Source organism: Physella acuta, unplaced genomic scaffold, assembly GCF_028476545.2.
Source record: "Physella acuta isolate Inbredline_101_S28 unplaced genomic scaffold, ASM2847654v3 ptg000970l, whole genome shotgun sequence".
In the NCBI taxonomy this organism is placed as follows: Eukaryota; Metazoa; Mollusca; class Gastropoda; family Physidae; genus Physella; species Physella acuta.
This window is the reverse complement of record NW_026732487.1, coordinates 123,018-145,699: the sequence shown is the minus strand read 5'-3', so window position 1 is coordinate 145,699 and position 22,682 is coordinate 123,018. Positions and strand designations below refer to the sequence as shown.

Below are 22,682 nucleotides of genomic sequence, written 5' to 3'. Positions count from 1 at the left end.
ATGTCTCTCCTCTCTAGGCTGGCCACTGGTCTAACTGGTCTCTCCTCTCTAGGCTGGCCACTGGTCTAACTGGTCTCTCCTCTCTAGGCTGGCCACTGGTCTAACATGTCTCTCCTCTCTAGGCTGGCCACTGGTCTAACTGGTCTCTCCTCTCTAGGCTGGCCACTGGTCTAACTGGTCTCTCCTCTCTAGGCTGGCCACTGGTCTAACTGGTCTCTCCTCTCTAGGCTGGCCACTGGTCTAACTGGTCTCTCCTCTCTAGGCTGGCCACTGGTCTAACTGGTCTCTCCTCTCTAGGCTGGCCACTGGTCTAGCTGGTCTCTCCTCTCTAGGCTGGCCACTGGTCTAACTGGTCTCTCCTCTCTAGGCTGGCCACTGGTCTAACTGGTCTCTCCTCTCTAGGCTGGCCACTGGTCTAACATGTCTCTCATTGCTAGGCTGGCCACTGGTCAAACTGGTCTCTCCTCTCTAGGCTGGCCACTGGTCAAGCAATTCTCTCCTCTCTAGGCTGGCCACTGGTCTAACAAGTCTCTCCTCTCTAGGCTGGCCACTGGTCTAACAAGTCTCTCCTCTCTAGGCTGGCCACTGGTCTAACAAGTCTCTCCTCTCTAGGCTGGCCACTGGTCAAGCAATTCTCTCCTCTCTAGGCTGGCCACTGGTCTAACAAGTCTCTCCTCTCTAGGCTGGCCACTGGTCTAACCGGTCTCTCCTCTCTAGGCTGGCCACTGGTCTAACCGGTCTCTCCTCTCTAGGCTGGCCACTGGTCTAACCGGTCTCTCCTCTCTAGGCTGGCCACTGGTCTAACAAGTCTCTCCTCTCTAGGCTGGCCACTGGTCTAACAAGTCTCTACTCTCTAGGCTAGCCACTGGTCTAACTGGTCTCTTCTCTCTAGGCTGGCCACTGCTCTAACTGGTCTCTCCTCTCTAGGCTGGCCACTGGTCTAACAAGTCTCTACTCTCTAGGCTAGCCACTGGTCTAGCTGGTCTCTCCTCTCTAGGCTGGCCACTGGTCTAACTGGTCTCTCCTAACTAGCCTGCCCACTAGTCTGCTGATCTAACCAGTCTCCCCTAACTAGCCTGGCCACTGGTCTGCTGATCTAACCTTTCTCTCCCTACTAGACTTGCTTATTGTACTGGTCAGACTCTGCTGGGTTCTGGGGGTCAGATAAGACAACAAAAAGTTGTTCCCCCTTAACAATCACACTGTGAGTTCTTTGTTTCCTCCCCTTGGAGCACAGTTTGGGTGGTTTTTTTAGATCATGGGGGTCCACAGACTGAAAGATATTTTTAATTCATCAAGACTTTAAGTGTGGGGGTCCACAGACTGAAAGATATTTTTAATTCATCAAGACCTTAAGTCATTAGGATCTTAAGCCAGTTAAAGATATTTTTTTAAAACTACACATACAGCCCAAGTAAACTACACAACGACCACAAGCTTAAAATGTAGGCCCTATATATTAATAAATGCACTTATAAACCACTATATTTAGCTTGAATCTAAAACAAGATCTAATCACACATTGTGACACATGACACCCCTTCAACTTACATGGTACAGTCCTTCCCCTGAGTCTATGTGAATTTTATACTTGTGCCAAGGGCAGACAATACACCATTTACCAGACACATCCTGGAATCATTTAATTAATTGATCATAATCATTTCTCTAATCTTAAAACAGCTTTGAATTTATCATTTAAGTTGGCTTATTTAAGTTATAACAACAAAACAGAATGCCATTTTTATTAGAGTTCTTAAAAGTAGTGTTATCAATAAGCAACAAGAACTGCAGATGAAAACTTAAAATTAAACATGTTTTCATTAAAAAAAAATTGTAGACAAACCTCTATGTCTCCTTGATACAATGGACCCCCTGCATCTAATTTGGAAAACAAGATAACAATTAAAGAGGATATAAAAATATAAATCAAATTTTACGAGAAATTGTCCAATAAATTACAAATTAAACACAGAGAGCCACAATCAAATATTCACTTACGATAACAAAAACTATCAAATGCATATGGCTGCCCATTATTTAGAACAACAAAAATGTCTTTGCCACCAACAGTACAGCGCTTTCTGCCTTTGTTTTGTAAAAGCTCTGGAATTGTTCCAACAAAATGATGATTATTCATCCTTCATGTTCTAGAAAAATGTAAATAAAAATTATTTTACACTGAAACTGTATAAACAGCATGGCACAATAGTTCAAGTGCTTTTTTTTAGCACAAATTAATTTTAATAGGCTAAATGACAAAAAAAATCATATTAAAAATAAACTAAAACAGGTTAAATTAGCAATAATTCAAAGGTAAGTTAATACTTAATTAAAATAATATTAAGTGTTGGCTTAAGCAAGTGTATTAATACTATTTAATAGTGTAGTCTACAATCTACAGATGAGTAAAGACAGATTTAATATTTAGGATTAAGTTAATTTTTGGCTGATGCAAATAGTATAGTGACTAAAGTCTACATAAACTGTCATAAACCTAGCAACATGTGAGTATGACAAGTAAAGTCTCAACTAGGCTATAACTATATATATCAATATCTGTATAATGTATATCATGAGGCAAAGTCACATCTAGTCTAGTCATCTAGATCTAGATCTAGAGATCTAGATCAAGATCTCTGATCTAGCTAAGCTAGGCTATACAAAATAAAATAATTCAATATTAATCTTGTGATTTGTGATTTGTGAAGCAATACAATCAATAATGAGTACAGTTGACTTAATTATTATTAATTAAACTCTTAAACTTAGGCATAAACATCAACTATGGTCCTACACACACAGTAGGCCTACACTCTACACAGTCTACCTACACTAAACTAGGTACACACTGACTACTCAGTACTCACTGACTACTGACTGCAACTACTACACTCACTACTAGACTAGTGACTACTAACTAGATCTAGATCTACTAGTAGACGACTAGGGTTGCCAGGTGTCCAGTTTTGAACTGGACAGTCCAGTATTTGAGCAGACTGTCCAGGATAAACTAAATATAAATACTGGACAAGTAGTAGATATATAATATATATGAATAATAGATTAATAAATAGTACTCTGTTACCCCCCTTCCTTCTTCTGCTTTGCGGCATACCTGAGAAGGGAAGGATGGAAAGGTGTCCAGTATTTTCGGAAAAGGTATCTGGCAACCCTATAGACGACTAGATTTAGATTTAGATCTAGATCTAGTATCTAGAATCTATTATTGAATAATAAATCACCATTAAATTTAAAGGCTGAACAATCGTGTAGTCAATAGGCCTATAAAAATAATTAAATATCCTGAGTTAACTCTCAACAAACAAAATCACCGTCAATTTTAAGAAAATATTATTTAGAGTAGTTTCCCTTTAATTTATTTTAATATGGAAATGTATTCATTTGTGTTGTTAAATATAGTGATTAATTGTCTTGTCTTATTATCAGTAGCGTACGCAGGGGGGGAGCAGGGGGAGCGGCCGCTCCCCCTATGGCCATTTTTAGCAAAGTGGCGCCTTTTTGGAAACTTTTTAAACTCTAAGTTTTAAACATTGATATTTGTTAAAAAACTACCTTTGGTCGGCACATTTGAAACGTAAATCTCTGTGAATATTGATTTTTCAATTACCAGTAAAAGGTGTGCGAGCAATACAGTGATCTAACCCATCCCTTCTCATTATGTTAAAAACTATATTTTAAGAACACAAAAGGTCAGTAGCTAATTAAAAAGTGCATAACCTGATAGGTAATAAGACCGAAATTTTTTTTTTTTTTTTTTTATTTTTTACTTTCTCGTATATACGAAGTATAGAGAAAGTATTGTAATCGTGCACAAAAATCAATTGAAATTTTAACAATTTTTACCGTATTACACCTCAGTCCTTCATCACATCCGAAGTATAGAGGACTTATTTTAATCGGGCAAAAATTATCAATCCAGATTTATCAAAATTAAGAGGTTTTATGCGTAATCCAGTTTGAAAAACTGGGCGTTGCAATTCTGTCCGTATGTCTGTGTGTGTGTGTGTCTGTCTGTCTGTCCGTGTGTAAACACGATAACTTGAGTACCGTTACAGCTAGGTTGATGAAATTTCATATATAAGTATTTCATCAAAATCGTAGATCCGTATCAACTTTTGAGCGATTTCCGATAACCGGAAGTGGTACTTTTCCTACTTTGAATTTTTTAAAAGCCTATAACTTGAGTACTATTTCAGATAGATAAATGAAATTTCACATGTAAGTAAAAGATCTAATTCTCTACCTTCTGTTAAATTTTGAGTAATTTCCGTTGACTGGAAGTAGTAATTTACGCCACTTCCGATTTCTCAAAAAACTAATGTAAATTTTAAAAGTACTAATAATATTGCGCACTATTATGCGCTTTTTTATTTCGCGTTCACTTGGTGTGCAATTAATTTGTCTACGAGATTTTATTCTATTTTTAAAACTTTAAGTATTTAAAATGGATTAAAAATCATGTCTATAGCCCGAGTTCCCATCCCCTGTTATTTTATATAAAAATATTCGAGAAAGTTTAGGGGAGATCACTCCCGGTTTATTTTTAAGGTAGACCGATATTTTAGTTAAATGTAGGCTATTATTCCGAACGTTCTACAACTATATTGAGAAGCTGGCTTTTATATTTTATATCAACTCTGATTTAAAAAACTTTCACTATGCTGTAATACTTTAGCATATATGATGATAATATATTTAATTCTGATTGTAGACAAAATAGTTTTATACGAACGAATAGAGTTAACCTACTTTATTTGATTCTAAAGTAATAATTGATTTGTTTTGTTATTTATAATAAAATGTGTAGACATATACATATTTATGTTAAGATATTGATTATTTCCCCTTTTCGCTAATCTTAATAGACGTCCCAGAAATTATTATGTAATTTTTTTTACAAGAATTACGAAACAGATTATGCCGCGTTCATTTTTTTTTGTTGTAGTGTGTTTATATATATATATATATATATATATATATATATATATATATATATATATATATATATATATATATATATATATATATATATATATATATATATATATATATATATACATATATATATATATGCTTATAGTGATTCCATATTTTTTTGTTTCGTCGGCCTACATTGTGTGTTTTTTTTAATTTCTTCAGAGTGCTAATTTAAATTTATTTTACATCATATCAAAGCAATAACATACAGCTTATATATATATATATATATATATATATATATATATATATATATATATATATATATATATATATTATATATATATATATATATATATATATATATATATATATATATATATATATATATATATATATAAATTATTACAAATTCGGCGCCTTTTTTTGCTATTTCCGCTCCCCCTACAACGAAAACCTGGATACGCCTCTGCTTATTATTCAAAGAATTTTTTTTTTTGCCGTTAACAAAATCTAACTGACTGACACTCAACATCATCAATTCTAATATTGTGAGATGCAACATTTATACATTTAGAAAATCCCATTTGGTACAAATGTGTATTTGAACAAAACTTAAACTACACAATTTGAAGTTATTCTTATTGTTTTAATGTTTGCTGTTTTCATTTCAGGTTTTATGTGTTTCTTTTCTTTAGTTAGTGATTCATTCGTAAATTATGCCATTTCCTTTTTTTTTTTTTTTACATCAGCTCATATTAACCCCCCACAACAATCACGGACGTTTAAATGGACGAATGGGGGAAGGAGGGGGGGGGGGGGGCGATGTTCACGCGCACGCTACTGTGTTTAATTTAAAAAGTAATCAAATTTGACAGCATTCAGACAGATCTATTCGTCAGGAAAAGCGTCGCTAAAGTCTCAGAACGGCAGTGCTTGTTTGTTTGTTGTTGTTGTTGTTTTTTAATTATTTTATTCCTTTCATTAAAATTATCCAGTCGGTAGATGATCGTATAGATAGGCTTATAGGCTAATAGGCTATACAGGCTAACATCTAAATGTTAGTCCGACCTGCGGCCACTCCGGGAACCAGTGGGGGTGCAAATCGAAAGTTTGTCCCCGGGTAAAAATTGGACCCCCCCCCCCCCCTTGAGCAGTGGCGGAACTAGAAAAAAGGGGCCACCCCGCAAAAAAATTTTTTAGGCCCCCCTTCTATATAAATATATAGGCCTATATATGTATGTATATATATATATATATATATATATATATATATATATATATATATATATATATATATATATATATATATATATATATATATATATATATATATATATATATTTATATATACTCAAACACAAAATACGAACATAGGATACTTATTGCTGGCCTGTTCGTGTTTTGAGAAATACGTGGGTTTTTGTTAATTAAAACAAATTACAACATCATGTCATGTGTGTAAGTGCATTAGTCTGTTTTGTGAAAAGCAGTTATTTATTATGTCTGTCGTAAGTCCTTTATCAACATATCGGTCAAAAGAATATAAAACATGAAAGCTTTCTGTAAATAATGGTGTCTCGTGTCATGTTTATTTTTATGTTTTTTTTGTATTTGTTTTATTAATTTTAAATACATTTTCTTTTTATACAGTGTCATTCTTTAGTAAGTAATTTATAAACAAATAATAACAAAGAGAAGTAATTGCTTTTTAATTTAATTAGTACAAATCTATTAAAAAGAGGCTTATGAGTATCACTATTTGACTATTTAAAAAAGGGAAATAAGTCATGGAAGTTGTTTAAACGTTTGCTTATCTTTGAGAAGTTTGATTGTAGGAGAAAGAGGACTCGGCTTTCACAGTGGTTTAAAAACGAAGGAAAAATGAACGTGGGGTGGTGTATATAGAATAAAGATAATCCAACCGCAGCTACGGTAATCTTGTTTACAAAACAAACATTAAGTCAAAAATGCATGAATTTTTTTTTATAACAATTTTTTTTTTTATGGTCAGCCGTGGGCCCCTAAATGGCGTGGCCCCCCCCCCCCCCCCCCCCGCATTGCGGGGTCACGGCGGCACTGTAGTTCCGCCCCTGCCCTTGAGACGATCCTGGCTACGCCACTGCCGGGAACTGAACATCAACAATTCTACATAGAGGAATCTAGATCGAGATCTAGGTCTAATCAAATTAAAAACGGTGTATTAATGATACATTTATATCTCATTACTTCTTAAGTTGTAAATATAAATTTGGTTTTGAGACTAGTAATAACAACCAATTGACTAAATTATTATCGGAGGCTCCCAGCATACGGTTCTTTGTTGTCTTAAAAAGAGCTTTCAATACAATTTTAATTTTTTTTTAAATGACGTCATCTAAAAGTGTGGCTATAATTAGAACGATTTAGGAGAGAAAACATTGTGGTTTTCTGTTTATTACGTTTACAATAAAACAATTTTGTTTAGGACAAAGCTAGATAGTCTAGAATGTAGATCTACGTTCTTTTTCTTAATACTCAACCAAGTCACAACATTGACAATTATCAGGGAAAGGCTTGCTAGTAAATCTGTTCCTTTTCGTACTAAAAAAATATTTTTTTTGCTACTGGTATGGATCCTAGATCTAGATCGAGTTGGACCATGCTATCGTCGGGCGCTGCGGTAAGAACGTTTGTTGTATTATCTCTTCCATGCCAGATTATATCAGTAATATTATCATTATAGATCTAGAATTAGAAATTATTTAGTAGAGGTCTGGCTTATGATATTGAAATAGAGTTAGTTTGTTGTGTGTTAATGTGTGGTTACGATAGACTCAATGTGTGAATGTGTGGTTTGGTTGTGTGTATATTAACATATTGTGGTTGACGTAAGTTCTAGTGTGTGTAGGTTTGGTTGTGATTTTATAGTCAATAAATCTAGATAAACTAATATTATTTTCACAAATGATATCTCTCTCTCCCTCTCTCTCTCTCTCTCTCTCTCTCTCTCTCTATTTATTGCCTTTATGTATAGCCTATATATCCTATATATATATATATATATATATATATAGGATATATATATATATATATATATATATATATATATATATATATACATATATATATATATATATATATATATATATATATATATATATATATATATATATATATATATATATATATATATATATATATATATATATATATATATATATAGCCTATATATATATATATATATATATATATATATATATATATATATATATATATTTATATAGCCTATATATATATCTATATATATAGCCTATATATATCTATATATATATAGCCTATATATATCTATATATATATAGCCTATATATATCTATATATATATATAGCCTATATATATATATATATATATATATATATATATATATATATATATATATATATATATATATATACTCACCTATATACACACTATTGTGTTTGCCATATAGGCTGCTGAAAGGCAAGTAGAGAGGATGGTTTCATTCTCCTTGAGTGTTGGCACACCAATTGATGCAAGTTTTATTTTTTCTTACATCTTACACTCAGGCCGTGCAGAGATTACCTGATTGGCATGACCCCCTGCCCTGACACACCTAGGGGTTGACCCCCCCCCTCCTCCCCCCTCCCCCCCCCCCTCCCCCCAATTCCAACAGTCGCACTATACTACGGTTACTACGGTTACATGGAAAACCAAAAACAAAATCATTGCTTGTATTATCCCAGCTAGTTCATGTGATATAAGTCGATGTTTGTGGAGGAGTTAACACATTTCCATATTTGTTATTTATAATGTCGGATAGAGTGCAAGACTGCTAACCCAAAAATCTCGAGTTCGGATCCCTGGCTCGGTACGGTAGGACGTCCCTGAGTCCACCTCGCTGTGGACTTGGCTTCATAGATATACTGTGCTATAGATATACTGTGCTATAGATATACTGTGCTATAGATATACTGTGCTATAGATATACTGTGCTATAGATATACTGTGCTATAGATATACTGTGCTATAGATATACTGTGTTATAGATATACTGTGCTATAGATATACTGTGCTATAGATATACTGTGCTATAGATATACTGTGCTATAGATATACTGTGCTATAGATATACTGTGCTATAGATATACTGTGCTATAGATATACTGTGCTATAGATATACTGTGCTATAGATATACTGTGCTATAGATATACTGTGCTATAGATATACTGTGCTATAGATATACTGTGCTATAGATATACTGTGCTATAGATATACTGTGCTATAGATATACTGTGCTTCGTCCAACATCAACAGGGAAACAAGGGACGCTAGAAATAGTAAAACCATGGGCAGATTGCGGGTTACCTCCCCCACTTTTCTCCACTCTCCCAAGATTTAGGAAAGGTGCATCGTTATCACTCGCACACCTCTATGACATGCCTCTGGCATCGAAAATAAAACCCCTGAAATGCCCCCCCCCCCCCTCTCTCTCTCCACTCGCACGCCCTATGGGGTCGTCCATAAATGACGTCACACTCGAAGGGGGGAGGGGGGTCCGTAATTTTGTGACGGTGTGTGATGAGAGGGAAGTGGGTTCAGATGGTGCGACGTCACAATTTTGCATTTTAAAATAAGCAATGTTAAAATACTCTATATTGACAGGGTTCAGACAAGATTTTGGAAAAAATCGATGCTTTAAGAAAAATGCAACTGCAATTTTGAGGGGGGTTGTAGGCTGAGGTGTGACGACATTTTAAGGGTGGGGGGTCTGGCTTTTTGTGACGATGTGTGACGGAGGGGAGGGGGGGGGGGGGTAAAAATCGTCTAAAAAAGCGTGACGTCATTTATGGATGACCCCTATGTCTAAAAATGCTGCCGTTTTCAAGTGCGTACGTTTTATATTGTGTATGGGCAGGTCTGACCCGTGCGCAGCTTTACTGCGCAACATTGCACACACAATGATAATGCCCATCATGCCCACCACTTCTAGGATTTCTCTGCACGCCCGTGTTCATTCTGTGTAAAAAATTTAATTAATTTTAATAATAATCTATAACTAATAATTAATCAACTGTAATAATTAGCATTAGATCTACAACCAGTGGCGGAACTAGAAAAAAGTGCCACCCCGCAAATAAAATTTCTGGGCCCCCCCTATATATATATATATATATATATATATATATATATATATATATATATATATATATATATATATATATATATACATAATGTATATACAAACACATAATACAAACATTGGATACTCATTTCTGGCCTGATCGGGTTTTGAAAATAAATTTCTTTTTTTTTCAATTTAAACAAATTACAACATGTCATGTGTGTGAGTGCATTTGTCTGTTTTGTATTTGTTTTCAGTTTTAGAACTAGTTTATTGAATATGTTTGCCTACACTCTATACATAGCCGGTCAAAAGAATATAAGACGTGAAAGCTTTGTATGTGTAATGGTTTCTTGTGTTATGTTTATTTTTATTTGTTTTTTTTATTATTTATATTATTCGTTTTAAATATATTTTCTTTTTATGCTTTGTCATTCTTTAGTATTTTTAAAAAATAATAATTAAGAGTAGTAATTGCTTTTTAATTTGTTTAGTACAAATATATCAAAAGTAGCCTATGAGCACCCCTATTTAACTATTTTAAAAAAGGGAAATAAGTCTTGGAAGTGCTTTGAACGTTTGCCTATCTTTCACACTACAGCCGAGGCATATATTTTTTTACGCAACAGCAAGCGTTCGCTACTGTATAACATCACTACTGTAGTAGATCTGTTTGTTATTTACAAAAGCTTATATTTATATCGTCAAGTCAAGAATGCAAGAAAATTATTTTTTTAACCATAAAAAATGTACTATGGTCGGCTATGGGCCCCTAAATGGAGTGGGCCACCCCCCCCCCCTCGTATTGCGGGGTCTGGCGGCATTGTAGTTCCGCCCCTGTCTACAACGTGTTTTTGAAGTGCCAGCGAATGTTGATTGGTTGTTACTTATCTTGCCAGGCGGCGCATCAAGTTCTTGCCAAGGATATAATACTGGGCCTCAGCTGCAACGCTTTGCTGGCCGAGAAGCCGGACATTTCCGGCAACTTCATCATCCACATCGCCGTCATCAACAACTACGTTGACGTCATGAAGATTCTGTTGAGCGACAGACTGAGTACAAAAACATGTTACCTAACATATGTGCTGCCAGAGTTTCTTTCAGACATTTTTTTCCGGGTAGAGGTGGGGGCAGGGGCGTAGCGAGGGGGAGGCGGGGGGTGCGGACCGCACCGGGTGACACCATTTAGGGGGGTGACACCAAGGCAAAAAATAGCAAAATATATAGAGAAAAACTTGAGGGGGGTGCAAATCGAAAGTTTGAGGGGGGGGGGTGTAAATCGAAAACTTGAAAGTTTGTCCCCGGGAAGAGTCGCTACGCCTCTGGGGGGTGACACCATTAAGTGCCGCACTGGGTGACACCCGACCTCGCTACGCCACTGGGTGGGGGGGGCACTTAAAACTGCCGGAGTGAGCGCACTTATATTTTGTTTTGTACGTCCAGAGGGAGGTATGCGTGCTCCTACCCGAAGAAATGCCTGAAAGAAATTCTTTGTGCTGCCAACTAGGCAAGACCTTCTAAAAGCTTAATAATATGACCTTTGAATTAACTCCCTACCAATTGTAACGTTAAATAACGCTCCCCCACCCCCCGAACTTCTTCCCACATACACTTACCGATACTCCATTCTCTATAAGCCCCTGCTAAATCAAAGAACGTTATTATATTACATATAACATGCGAACCCCATGCTAAGTGTGTGTTGTGAATCATTGACACTATGACGTACCTCGGCAATCAGACGACCAATCGTCTGCTTCCTACAGGTCGACGGTCCCTGGACAGCCAGGACATCCACGGCAAGACCGCCCTCCATCTCGCCGTGCACCTGCACCGGGTGCAGATCGTTAAGATGCTCTTCAATTACGAGGTCAACACGGAGATCCTGGACGAGGCGGAGCGCATGCCCATACACATTGCAGCAGAGCAGAGGGGGACAGAGATGTTGGAGGTATTGGTGCCGGGGGGGGGGGGCAGAGGGGGACAGAGATGTTGGAGGTATTGGTGCCGGGGGGGGGGGGGGCAGAGGGGGACAGAGATGTTGGAGGTATTGGTGCCGGGGGGGGGCAGAGAGGGACAGAGATGTTGGAGGTATTGGTGCCGGGGGGGGAGAGGGGGGGCAGAGGGGACAGAGATGTTGGAGGTATTGGTGTCAGGGTGAGGGGGAGAGGGGGGGCAGAGATGTTGGAGGTATTGGTGCCGGGGGGGGGGCAGAGAGAGAGGTGGGGGTGACCTCTAAGATGTACTGACCCCACTAAGATGTACTGACCCCACCTCTAAGATGTACTGACCCCACTAAGATGTACTGACCACACCTCTAAGATGTACTGACCACACCACTAAGATGTACTGACCACACCTCTAAGATGTACTGACCCCACTAAGATGTACTGACCACACGTCTAAGATGTACTGACCACAACTCTAAGATGTACTGACCACACCTCTAAGATGTACTGACCACACCACTAAGATGTACTGACCACATCTATAAGATGTACTGACCACATCTATAAGATGTACTGACCACACCTCTAAGATGTACTGACCACACCTCTAAGATGTACTGACCACACCTCTAAGATGTACTGACCCCACTAAGATGTACTGACCACACCTCTAAGATGTACTGACCACACCACTAAGATGTACTGACCACATCTATAAGATATACTGACCACACCTCTAAGATGTACTGACCACACCTCTAAGATGTACTGACCACACCTCTAAGATGTACTGACCACACCTCTAAGATGTACTGACAACACCTCTAAGATGTACTGACCCCACTAAGATGTACTGACCACACCTCTAAGATGTACTGACCACACCTCTAAGATGTACTGACCACACCTCTAAGATGTACTGACCACACCTCTAAGATGTACTGACCCCACTAAGATGTACTGACCACACCTCTATGATGTACTGACCACACCTCTAAGATGTACTGACCCCACTAAGATGTACTGACCACACCTCTAAGATGTACTGACCACACCTCTAAGATGTACTGACCACACCTCTAAGATGTACTGACCACACCTCTAAGATGTACTAACCACACCTCTAAGATGTACTGACCCCACTAAGATGTACTGACCACACCTCTAAGATGTACTGACCACACCTCTAAGATGTACAGACCCCACTAAGATGTACTGACCACACCTCTAAGATGTACTGACCACACCTCAAAGATGTACTGACCACACCTCTAAGATGTACTGACCACATCTATAAGATGTACTGACCACACCTCTAAGATGTACTGACCACACCTCTAAGATGTACTGACCACACCTCTAAGATGTACTGACCACACCTCTAAGATGTACTGACCACACCTCTAAGATGTACTGACCACACCTCTAAGATGTACTGACCACACCTCTAAGATGTACTGACCCCACTAAGATGTACTGACCACACCTCTAAGATGTACTGACCCCACCTCTAAGATGTACTGACCACACCTCTAAGATGTACTGACCCCACTAAGATGTACTGACCACACCTCTAAGATGTACTGACCCCACCTCTAAGATGTACTGACCACACTAAGATGTACTGACCACACCTCTAAGATGTACTGACCACACCTCTAAGATGTACTGACCACACCTCTAAGATGTACTGAGCACACCTCTAAGATGTACTGACCCCACTTAGATGTACTGACCACACCTCTAAGATGTACTGACCACACCTCTAAGATGTACTGACCACACCTCTAAGATGTACTGACCACACCTCTAAGATGTACTGACCACACCTCTAAGATGTACTGACTACACCTTGTTTCTCAGCTCCTACTCAGGTGTAAAGTAAACCCTAACAGCCATGGGGAGAGAAACTACACCGCCTTACACTTCGCCGCACTACACAACAACGCTGAGGCCGTCAAAGTGCTGGTATGTCATACAAAACTTACAACACCGCATACATCATTTACAATGTCTTTTAATACACATAATATGAATTTAAAAGTAACATGAGCTAAATACGTACATTAATTTACAACACGTAACTAATAGTTTGTTCGGCCTATTTTAACATTAAATACAACACAAATTGCGATTCAAATGATTATTTAAACTTTATTAAGTTAAATGAGTAGAATGATAAACCAAATTTAATAGTTTCGAAAATTAATAGCATTTACCCAATCTAAATTTAAACCTTAGTTAAGGGGTCGGCAACCTGCGGCTCGCGAGCCGCATGCGGCTCTTTTGATGTCAAGATGCGGCTCTCCAGCTCCTTGAACAAATACTAATAATCTTAATAAAAATATAAGATATTTGAAATAATAAAAATGTTAGTGGCTCTTTAAAACCAGGGAAATTTTGAAAATTGTAACTTTTGGCTCTTCCGGTTCAAAAGGTTGCCGACCCCTGCCTTAGTATCATACCCATAATAATAAAAAAAAAATCCAACTTTATCGTAAAAAACACTAACCCTAACTTAGGGGGTCGCCCATAAATGACGTCACACACTTAGGTGGGAGGGGGTCCGTAATTTTATGACGGTGTGTGATGAGGTGGAGGAGGGGGTGGGGGGGTTCAGACGGTGAGATGTCACACTTTTGCATTATAAATAAACCGGGAGTGATCTCCCCTAAACTTTCTCGAATATTCTAATATAACACTACGGGGGATGGCAACTCGGGACACTATTTTTAATCCATTACTTTCTCGTATATACGAAGTATAGAGAAAGTCTTGTAATCAGAGGGGGGGGGGTGATAAAAATCGTCAAAAAAGAGTGACGTCATTTATGAATGACCCCTTAGCTTATGAAATCATTCTAAATTTTAAATTCTAAATTTTAAATTCTAAATCTCCATATTGTTTACGATTGATCAGCTGCAGTATGGCGCTGATTTAAGTCAACCGAATTCACAAGGGGCGTGTCCCATTCACATAGCGGCAGCTAGCGGCTCAACCAATGTCATCAATACCTTGTTGGAACTTGGTAGGCGACAGTGTGGGTTTCGTTGTGGTGATGTCGTTCGGTGTGGTTTTGTTGTGGTTGTGATGTCATGTGGTGTGGTTTTGTTGTGGTTGTGATGTCATTCAGTGTGGCTTTGTTCTTATTGTGATGTCATTCAGTGTGGCTTTGTTCTTATTGTGATGTCATTCAGTGTGGCTTTGTTCTTATTGTGATGTCATTCAGTGTGGCTTTGTTCTTATTGTGATGTCATTCAGTGTGGCTTTGTTCTTATTGTGATGTTAATCAGTGTGGCTTTGTTCTTATTGTGATGTCATTCAGTGTGGCTTTGTTCTTATTGTGATGTTATTCAGTGTGGCTTTGTTCTTATTGTGATGTCATTCAGTGTGGCTTTGTTCTTATTGTGATGTCATTCAGTGTGGCTTTGTTCTTATTGTGATGTCATTCAGTGTGGCTTTGTTCTTATTGTGATGTCATTGTACAAAAATGTTTTTGTTGCTCCTGGCCATTTACCGTATCGGACATTTAAACATTTAATTATTACTAGAATACCCGTCATCCGTTGGATAACTGTGGGTTTCGGGGGTCATCCATCAAAAAACATCACGTCTGTCACTCAGAGGCATAGCGACCCTTCCCGGCGCCCGGGGACAAACTTTTCGATTTGAACCCCCCCCCCCCCAAGATTTCGATTTTCAACCCCCCCCCCCCCCCACCCCCTTCAAACTTTTGATGTGCACCCCCCCCCCCCCCACTCAAAATTTCCATTTGAACCCCCCTCAACCTTTCAATTTATTTTTCCAAATTATTTTGGCGCCCCAACATGTCCCCCCCCCACCCCCCCCCCCTCCACCTCCCCCCGCCTCCCCTTCCCTCCCGCCCCCCCCCCCCCCTCCTCGCTACGCTACTGCAGTGTCACTTATCGTCACAAAAAACAGAACCCACATTCAAAAATATGTTTTTTATCTTTTAAAAACACCGAAAACAACGATTTCGGACTATCCCTTCATATATTGACGTCACAGGTGACCTACTCAACTCTACTTCACCTGCCCAGTGTCCCGCCAAGTCTCAGACAACAAAAACGATTCCAGCCAAGCATGTCTCTGACCACACTATCCCTTCATTTGCTTAGGACAAAGAAACAGATGAACCCTACTTCACGTGCCCTGTGCCCCGCGAGGTCCTGATAGTCAACCTTATCATTCACATATAGGGCTTAAGAAAAAATAATTGAAAACGTAAAAAAAAAAAAAAGTTCTATTAATGTTTATGACACTGGCTTTAAAATTTAGCCTTCATTCTCCAAAGCAAATTTTAAAATGCTTTTCTGGCATATCTAGCCCTGGCCACCTATACCATGTTTAAATAATGTGAACACCCGCCATTTTGCTCGTGGTAAACATGGCCTAAAAATGTTAGGAAGTCATTCGTCCGGTCCGTACGCCATATTGTTGTTAGCAGCCGACCACGCCTCCAAGTTAGTGAGTAATCCTACTATATCTAGATATAAAACCTAGATAACAAAAAAATCCCATGTATTCTCGAATTAGATGATCATTGAAGCTAAACAAAGATTTATATAAAATAATTAAGGCCCGAAATAGATTCTAGATGTAGAATTTACATTAAGTCTAGATCTATGACTCTAGTGACCTAGATCTAGATTCTAGGCTAGATTCTCGACAGCTGATCTTTAGATCTAGAGAAATTTATCGTAAAACTAAATGAAAAAGACAGTTGAAAATTGATATAAGTGTTGGAACGTAATAAATACAGCAAACGGACGTATTGTTAAAGTTATGACCGACAGAAAATTAGATTTAGAACGCGTTAAACTTTGGAATGGGAACACAATTTTCTTCGATAGACGCGCCGCCATTTTATTGTACTAAAGAGTCAACAAAAAACTCTGACGTCACTATCAAGGGACGTCACTATCCCCACAAAGTTTATTCAAAGTATTAACATTTTTAAAAAAATACGGTTAATTTAACTATGAATAAATCAATAAATTAATTAACGTCTTTAAATAAATTTGTGATCAACAGTTTGTCTGCATTAAAAAATTATTCTCTACCTGCATACTATTTTACAGCTTTCCAGATAGAGTGGAACATATCACAATAGTCAATCAGGCAAACAAACAAATAAATATTCAAACATGTAAACAAACTTGACTTTTAGTAGTATATAGACTAGAATACCCGTCATCCGTTGGATAACTGTGGGTTTCGGGGGTCATCCATCAAAAAACATCACGTCTGTCACTCAGAGGCATAGCGACCCTTCCCGGCGCCCGGGGACAAAGTTTTCGATTTAAACCCCCCCCCCCCCCCCTCAAACTTTTGATGTGTACCCCCCCCCCCCCCCCCCACTCAAACTTTCGATTTGAACCCCCTCAACCTATCAATTTATTTTTCCAAACCATTTTGGCGCCCCAACATATGTCCCCCCGCCACCCCCCTTCCCCCCTCCTCCCCTTCCCCCCCCCCGCCTCCCCTCCCCCCCGCCTCCCCTCCCCTACCGTCCCCCCCCCCCTCCTCGGTACGCTACTGCAGTGTCACTTATCGTCACAAAAAAACAGACCCCACATTCAAAAATATGTTTTTTATCTTTTAAAAACACCGAAAACACCGATTTCGGACTATCCCTTCATATACTGACGTCACATGTGACCTGCTCAACTCTACTTCACCTGCCCAGTGTCCCGCCAAGTCTCAGACAATATGTATTTATCGTTTAAAAAACTACTCCAGCCGAGCATGTCTCTGATCACACTATCCTTTCATATGCTTAGGACAAAGAAACAGATGAACTCTACTTCATCTGCCCTGTATCTTGCCAAGTTCAGATAGGCAACTTTATCATTCACATCTAAAAAAAAAAATTGAAAAAAAAAATTTCATTGACATATTGGTCTAGAACCCGTGCCACCTGCATGAGAGCCGACTACGCTACCATTTTAGCTATTTACTCGTGACGTCACAAGTGAATTTTTATACTATACTATGTGTCTCCTTATGCAACTTGATTTACGCGTATAGATTCTAGATCTAGATCTAAGTCTAGTAGTACTAACTTTCAAATTAAATTTTATCTTAAATTAGCCAAACAAAGATTTATATAAAATAATTAAGGCCTGAAATAGATTCTAGATGTAGAATTTACATTAAGTCTAGATCTAGAATTTACATTGAGTCTAGTGACCTACATCTAGGCTAGATCTAGATCTAGGCTAGAATCTAGATTCATAACTTTCCTTCGATAGCTGATCTTTAGATCTAGAGAAATTTATCGTAAAACTAAATGAAAAAGACAGTTGAAAATTGATATAAGTGTTGGAACGTAATAAATACAGCAAACGGACGTATTGTTTAAGTTATAGCCGGCAGAAAATTAGCTTTGTAACGCGTTAAACTTTTGAATGGGCCACAAAGTCTATGATGGAGTCCGCCATTTTTATTGTACCAAAAAGTTAACACATCAAGGGACGTCACTATCCCCACAAAGTTTATTCAAAGTATTAACATTTTTAAAAAAAATACGGTTAATTTAACTATGAATAAATCAATAAATTAATTAACGTCTTTAAATAAATTTGTGATTAACAGTCTGTCTTAAAACAAAAAATTTTCTCTACCTACATACTATTTTACAGCTTTCCACGATGAGTGCAACCATGAGCAATAGTCAATCAGGCAAACAAACAAACAAAAAAAGAAATATTCAAACATGTAAACAAACTTGACTTTTAGTAGTATACTAGAATACCCGTCATCCCTTGGATAACTGTGGGTTTCGGGGGTCATCCATCAAAAAACATCACGTCTGTCACTCAGAGGCATAGCGAGCCTTCCCGGCGCCCGGGGACAAACTTTTCGATTTTAACCCCCCCCCCCAAGATTTCGATTTTCAACCCCCCCCCTCAAACTTTTGATGTGCACCCCCTCCCCCCCCCCCCACTCAAACTTTCGATTTGAACCCCCCTCAACCTTTCAATTTATTTTTCCAAACCATTTTGGCGCCCCAACATACGTCCCCCCGCCCCCCCTTCCCCCCCCCCTCCCCCCCCCGCCTCCCCTTCCCCCCCCCCCCCCGCCTCCCCACCCGCCCCCCCCCCCCTCCTCGCTACGCTACTGCAGTGTCACTTATCGTCACAAAAACAGAGCCCACATTCAAAAATATGTTTCTTATCTTTTAAAAACACCGAAAACACCGATTTCGGACTATCCCTTCATATACTGACGTCACATGTGACCTACTCAACTCTACTTCACCTGCCCAGTGTCCCGCCAAGTCTCAGACAACATGTTTTTATCGTTTAAAAAACGATTCCAGCCGAGCATGTCTCTGACCACACTATCCTTTCATATGGTTAGGACAAAGAAACAGATGAACTCTACTTCACCTGCCCTGTATCCTGCCAAGTTCAGATAAAAATTGAAAAAAAATATCATTTTTTATCATTAACATCTAAAAAAAAATTGAAAAAAAAATATCATTGACATATTGGTCTAGAACCTGTACCACTCGCATGAGAGCGGACTACGCTACAAACTTAGCTATTTACTCGTGACGTCACAAATGAATTTTTATACTATACTTTGATGCAACTTGATTTCGAGCGTCTAGTCTAGAAGTAGTAACTTTCAAATTAAATTTTATCTTAAATTAGCCAAACAAAGATTTATATAAAATAATTAAGGCCTGAAATAGATTCTAGATGTATTAAGGCCTGAAATAGATTCTAGATGTAGAATTTACATTAAGTCTAGATTTAGAATTTACATTGAGTTTAGTGACCTAGATCTAGATCTAGGCTAGATTCATAAATTTCCTTCGACAGCTGATCTTTAGATCTAGAGAAATTTATTGTAAAACTAAATGAAAAAAGACAGTTGAAAATTGATATAAGTGTTGGAACGTAATAAATACAGCAAACGGACGTATTGTTAAAGTTATGACCGACAGAAAATTAGATTTAGAACGCGTTAAACTTTGGAATGGGAACACAATTTTCTTCGATAGACGCCGCCATTTTATTGTACGAAAGAGTCAACAAAAAACTCTGACGTCACTATCAAGGGACGTCACTATCCCCACAAAGTTTATTCAAAGTATTAACATTTTTAAAAAAATACGGTTAATTTAACTATGAATAAATCAATAAATTAATTAACGTCTTTAAATAAATTTGTGATCAACAGTTTGTCTGCATTAAAAAATTATTCTCTACCTGCATACTATTTTACAGCTTTCCAGATAGAGTGGAACATATCACAATAGTCAATCAGGCAAACAAACAAATAAATATTCAAACATGTAAACAAACTTGACTTTTAGTAGTATATAGACTAGAATACCCGTCATCCGTTGGATAACTGTGGGTTTCGGGGGTCATCCATCAAAAAACATCACGTCTGTCACTCAGAGGCATAGCGACCCTTCCCGGCGCCCGGGGACAAAGTTTTCGATTTAAACCCCCCCCCCCCCCCCCCTCAAACTTTTGATGTGTACCCCCCCCCCCCCCCCCACTCAAACTTTCGATTTGAACCCCCTCAACCTATCAATTTATTTTTCCAAACCATTTTGGCGCCCCAACATATGTCCCCCCGCCACCCCCCTTCCCCCCTCCTCCCCTTCCCCCCCCCCCGCCTCCCCTCCCCCCCGCCTCCCCTCCCCTACCGTCCCCCCCCCCCTCCTCGGTACGCTACTGCAGTGTCACTTATCGTCACAAAAAAACAGACCCCACATTCAAAAATATGTTTTTTATCTTTTAAAAACACCGAAAACACCGATTTCGGACTATCCCTTCATATACTGACGTCACATGTGACCTGCTCAACTCTACTTCACCTGCCCAGTGTCCCGCCAAGTCTCAGACAATATGTATTTATCGTTTAAAAAACTACTCCAGCCGAGCATGTCTCTGATCACACTATCCTTTCATATGCTTAGGACAAAGAAACAGATGAACTCTACTTCATCTGCCCTGTATCTTGCCAAGTTCAGATAGGCAACTTTATCATTCACATCTAAAAAAAAAAATTGAAAAAAAAAATTTCATTGACATATTGGTCTAGAACCCGTGCCACCTGCATGAGAGCCGACTACGCTACCATTTTAGCTATTTACTCGTGACGTCACAAGTGAATTTTTATACTATACTATGTGTCTCCTTATGCAACTTGATTTACGCGTATAGATTCTAGATCTAGATCTAAGTCTAGTAGTACTAACTTTCAAATTAAATTTTATCTTAAATTAGCCAAACAAAGATTTATATAAAATAATTAAGGCCTGAAATAGATTCTAGATGTAGAATTTACATTAAGTCTAGATCTAGAATTTACATTGAGTCTAGTGACCTACATCTAGGCTAGATCTAGATCTAGGCTAGAATCTAGATTCATAACTTTCCTTCGATAGCTGATCTTTAGATCTAGAGAAATTTATCGTAAAACTAAATGAAAAAGACAGTTGAAAATTGATATAAGTGTTGGAACGTAATAAATACAGCAAACGGACGTATTGTTTAAGTTATAGCCGGCAGAAAATTAGCTTTGTAACGCGTTAAACTTTTGAATGGGCCACAAAGTCTATGATGGAGTCCGCCATTTTTATTGTACCAAAAAGTTAACACATCAAGGGACGTCACTATCCCCACAAAGTTTATTCAAAGTATTAACATTTTTAAAAAAAATACGGTTAATTTAACTATGAATAAATCAATAAATTAATTAACGTCTTTAAATAAATTTGTGATTAACAGTCTGTCTTAAAACAAAAAATTTTCTCTACCTACATACTATTTTACAGCTTTCCACGATGAGTGCAACCATGAGCAATAGTCAATCAGGCAAACAAACAAACAAAAAAAGAAATATTCAAACATGTAAACAAACTTGACTTTTAGTAGTATACTAGAATACCCGTCATCCCTTGGATAACTGTGGGTTTCGGGGGTCATCCATCAAAAAACATCACGTCTGTCACTCAGAGGCATAGCGAGCCTTCCCGGCGCCCGGGGACAAACTTTTCGATTTTAACCCCCCCCCCCAAGATTTCGATTTTCAACCCCCCCCCTCAAACTTTTGATGTGCACCCCCTCCCCCCCCCCCCACTCAAACTTTCGATTTGAACCCCCCTCAACCTTTCAATTTATTTTTCCAAACCATTTTGGCGCCCCAACATACGTCCCCCCGCCCCCCCTTCCCCCCCCCCCCTCCCCCCCCCGCCTCCCCTTCCCCCCCCCCCCCCCCCCGCCTCCCCTTCCCCCCCCCCCCCCCCCGCCTCCCCACCCGCCCCCCCCCCCCTCCTCGCTACGCTACTGCAGTGTCACTTATCGTCACAAAAACAGAGCCCACATTCAAAAATATGTTTCTTATCTTTTAAAAACACCGAAAACACCGATTTCGGACTATCCCTTCATATACTGACGTCACATGTGACCTACTCAACTCTACTTCACCTGCCCAGTGTCCCGCCAAGTCTCAGACAACATGTTTTTATCGTTTAAAAAACGATTCCAGCCGAGCATGTCTCTGACCACACTATCCTTTCATATGGTTAGGACAAAGAAACAGATGAACTCTACTTCACCTGCCCTGTATCCTGCCAAGTTCAGATAAAAATTGAAAAAAAATATCATTTTTTATCAT

The 22,682-nt window shown here is 38.6% G+C and overlaps 1 protein-coding gene across 3 annotated transcripts; it reads right to left on the bottom strand.

Moving 5' to 3' along the window:
* Positions 1 to 836: 836 nt before the first annotated feature.
* LOC131954071 (Rieske domain-containing protein) lies at positions 837 to 3,295 on the bottom strand. Of its 3 annotated transcripts, none has more exons than XM_059317578.1 (5): positions 3,246 to 3,295; positions 2,002 to 2,150; positions 1,847 to 1,881; positions 1,552 to 1,632; positions 837 to 1,273 (listed from the first exon to the last, which is right to left on the bottom strand). In XM_059317578.1, exons 2-5 carry the CDS (start codon positions 2,138 to 2,140, stop codon positions 1,115 to 1,117), a joined length of 414 nt encoding a protein of 137 aa, XP_059173561.1. In that variant the 5' UTR covers positions 2,141 to 2,150; positions 3,246 to 3,295; the 3' UTR covers positions 837 to 1,114. The 3 variants fall into 3 exon arrangements, with proteins under 3 accessions (XP_059173561.1, XP_059173559.1, XP_059173560.1); XM_059317576.1 differs by lacking the exon at positions 3,246 to 3,295 and adding an exon at positions 3,119 to 3,207; XM_059317577.1 differs by lacking the exon at positions 3,246 to 3,295 and adding an exon at positions 2,871 to 2,975.
* Positions 3,296 to 22,682: the final 19,387 nt, after the last annotated feature.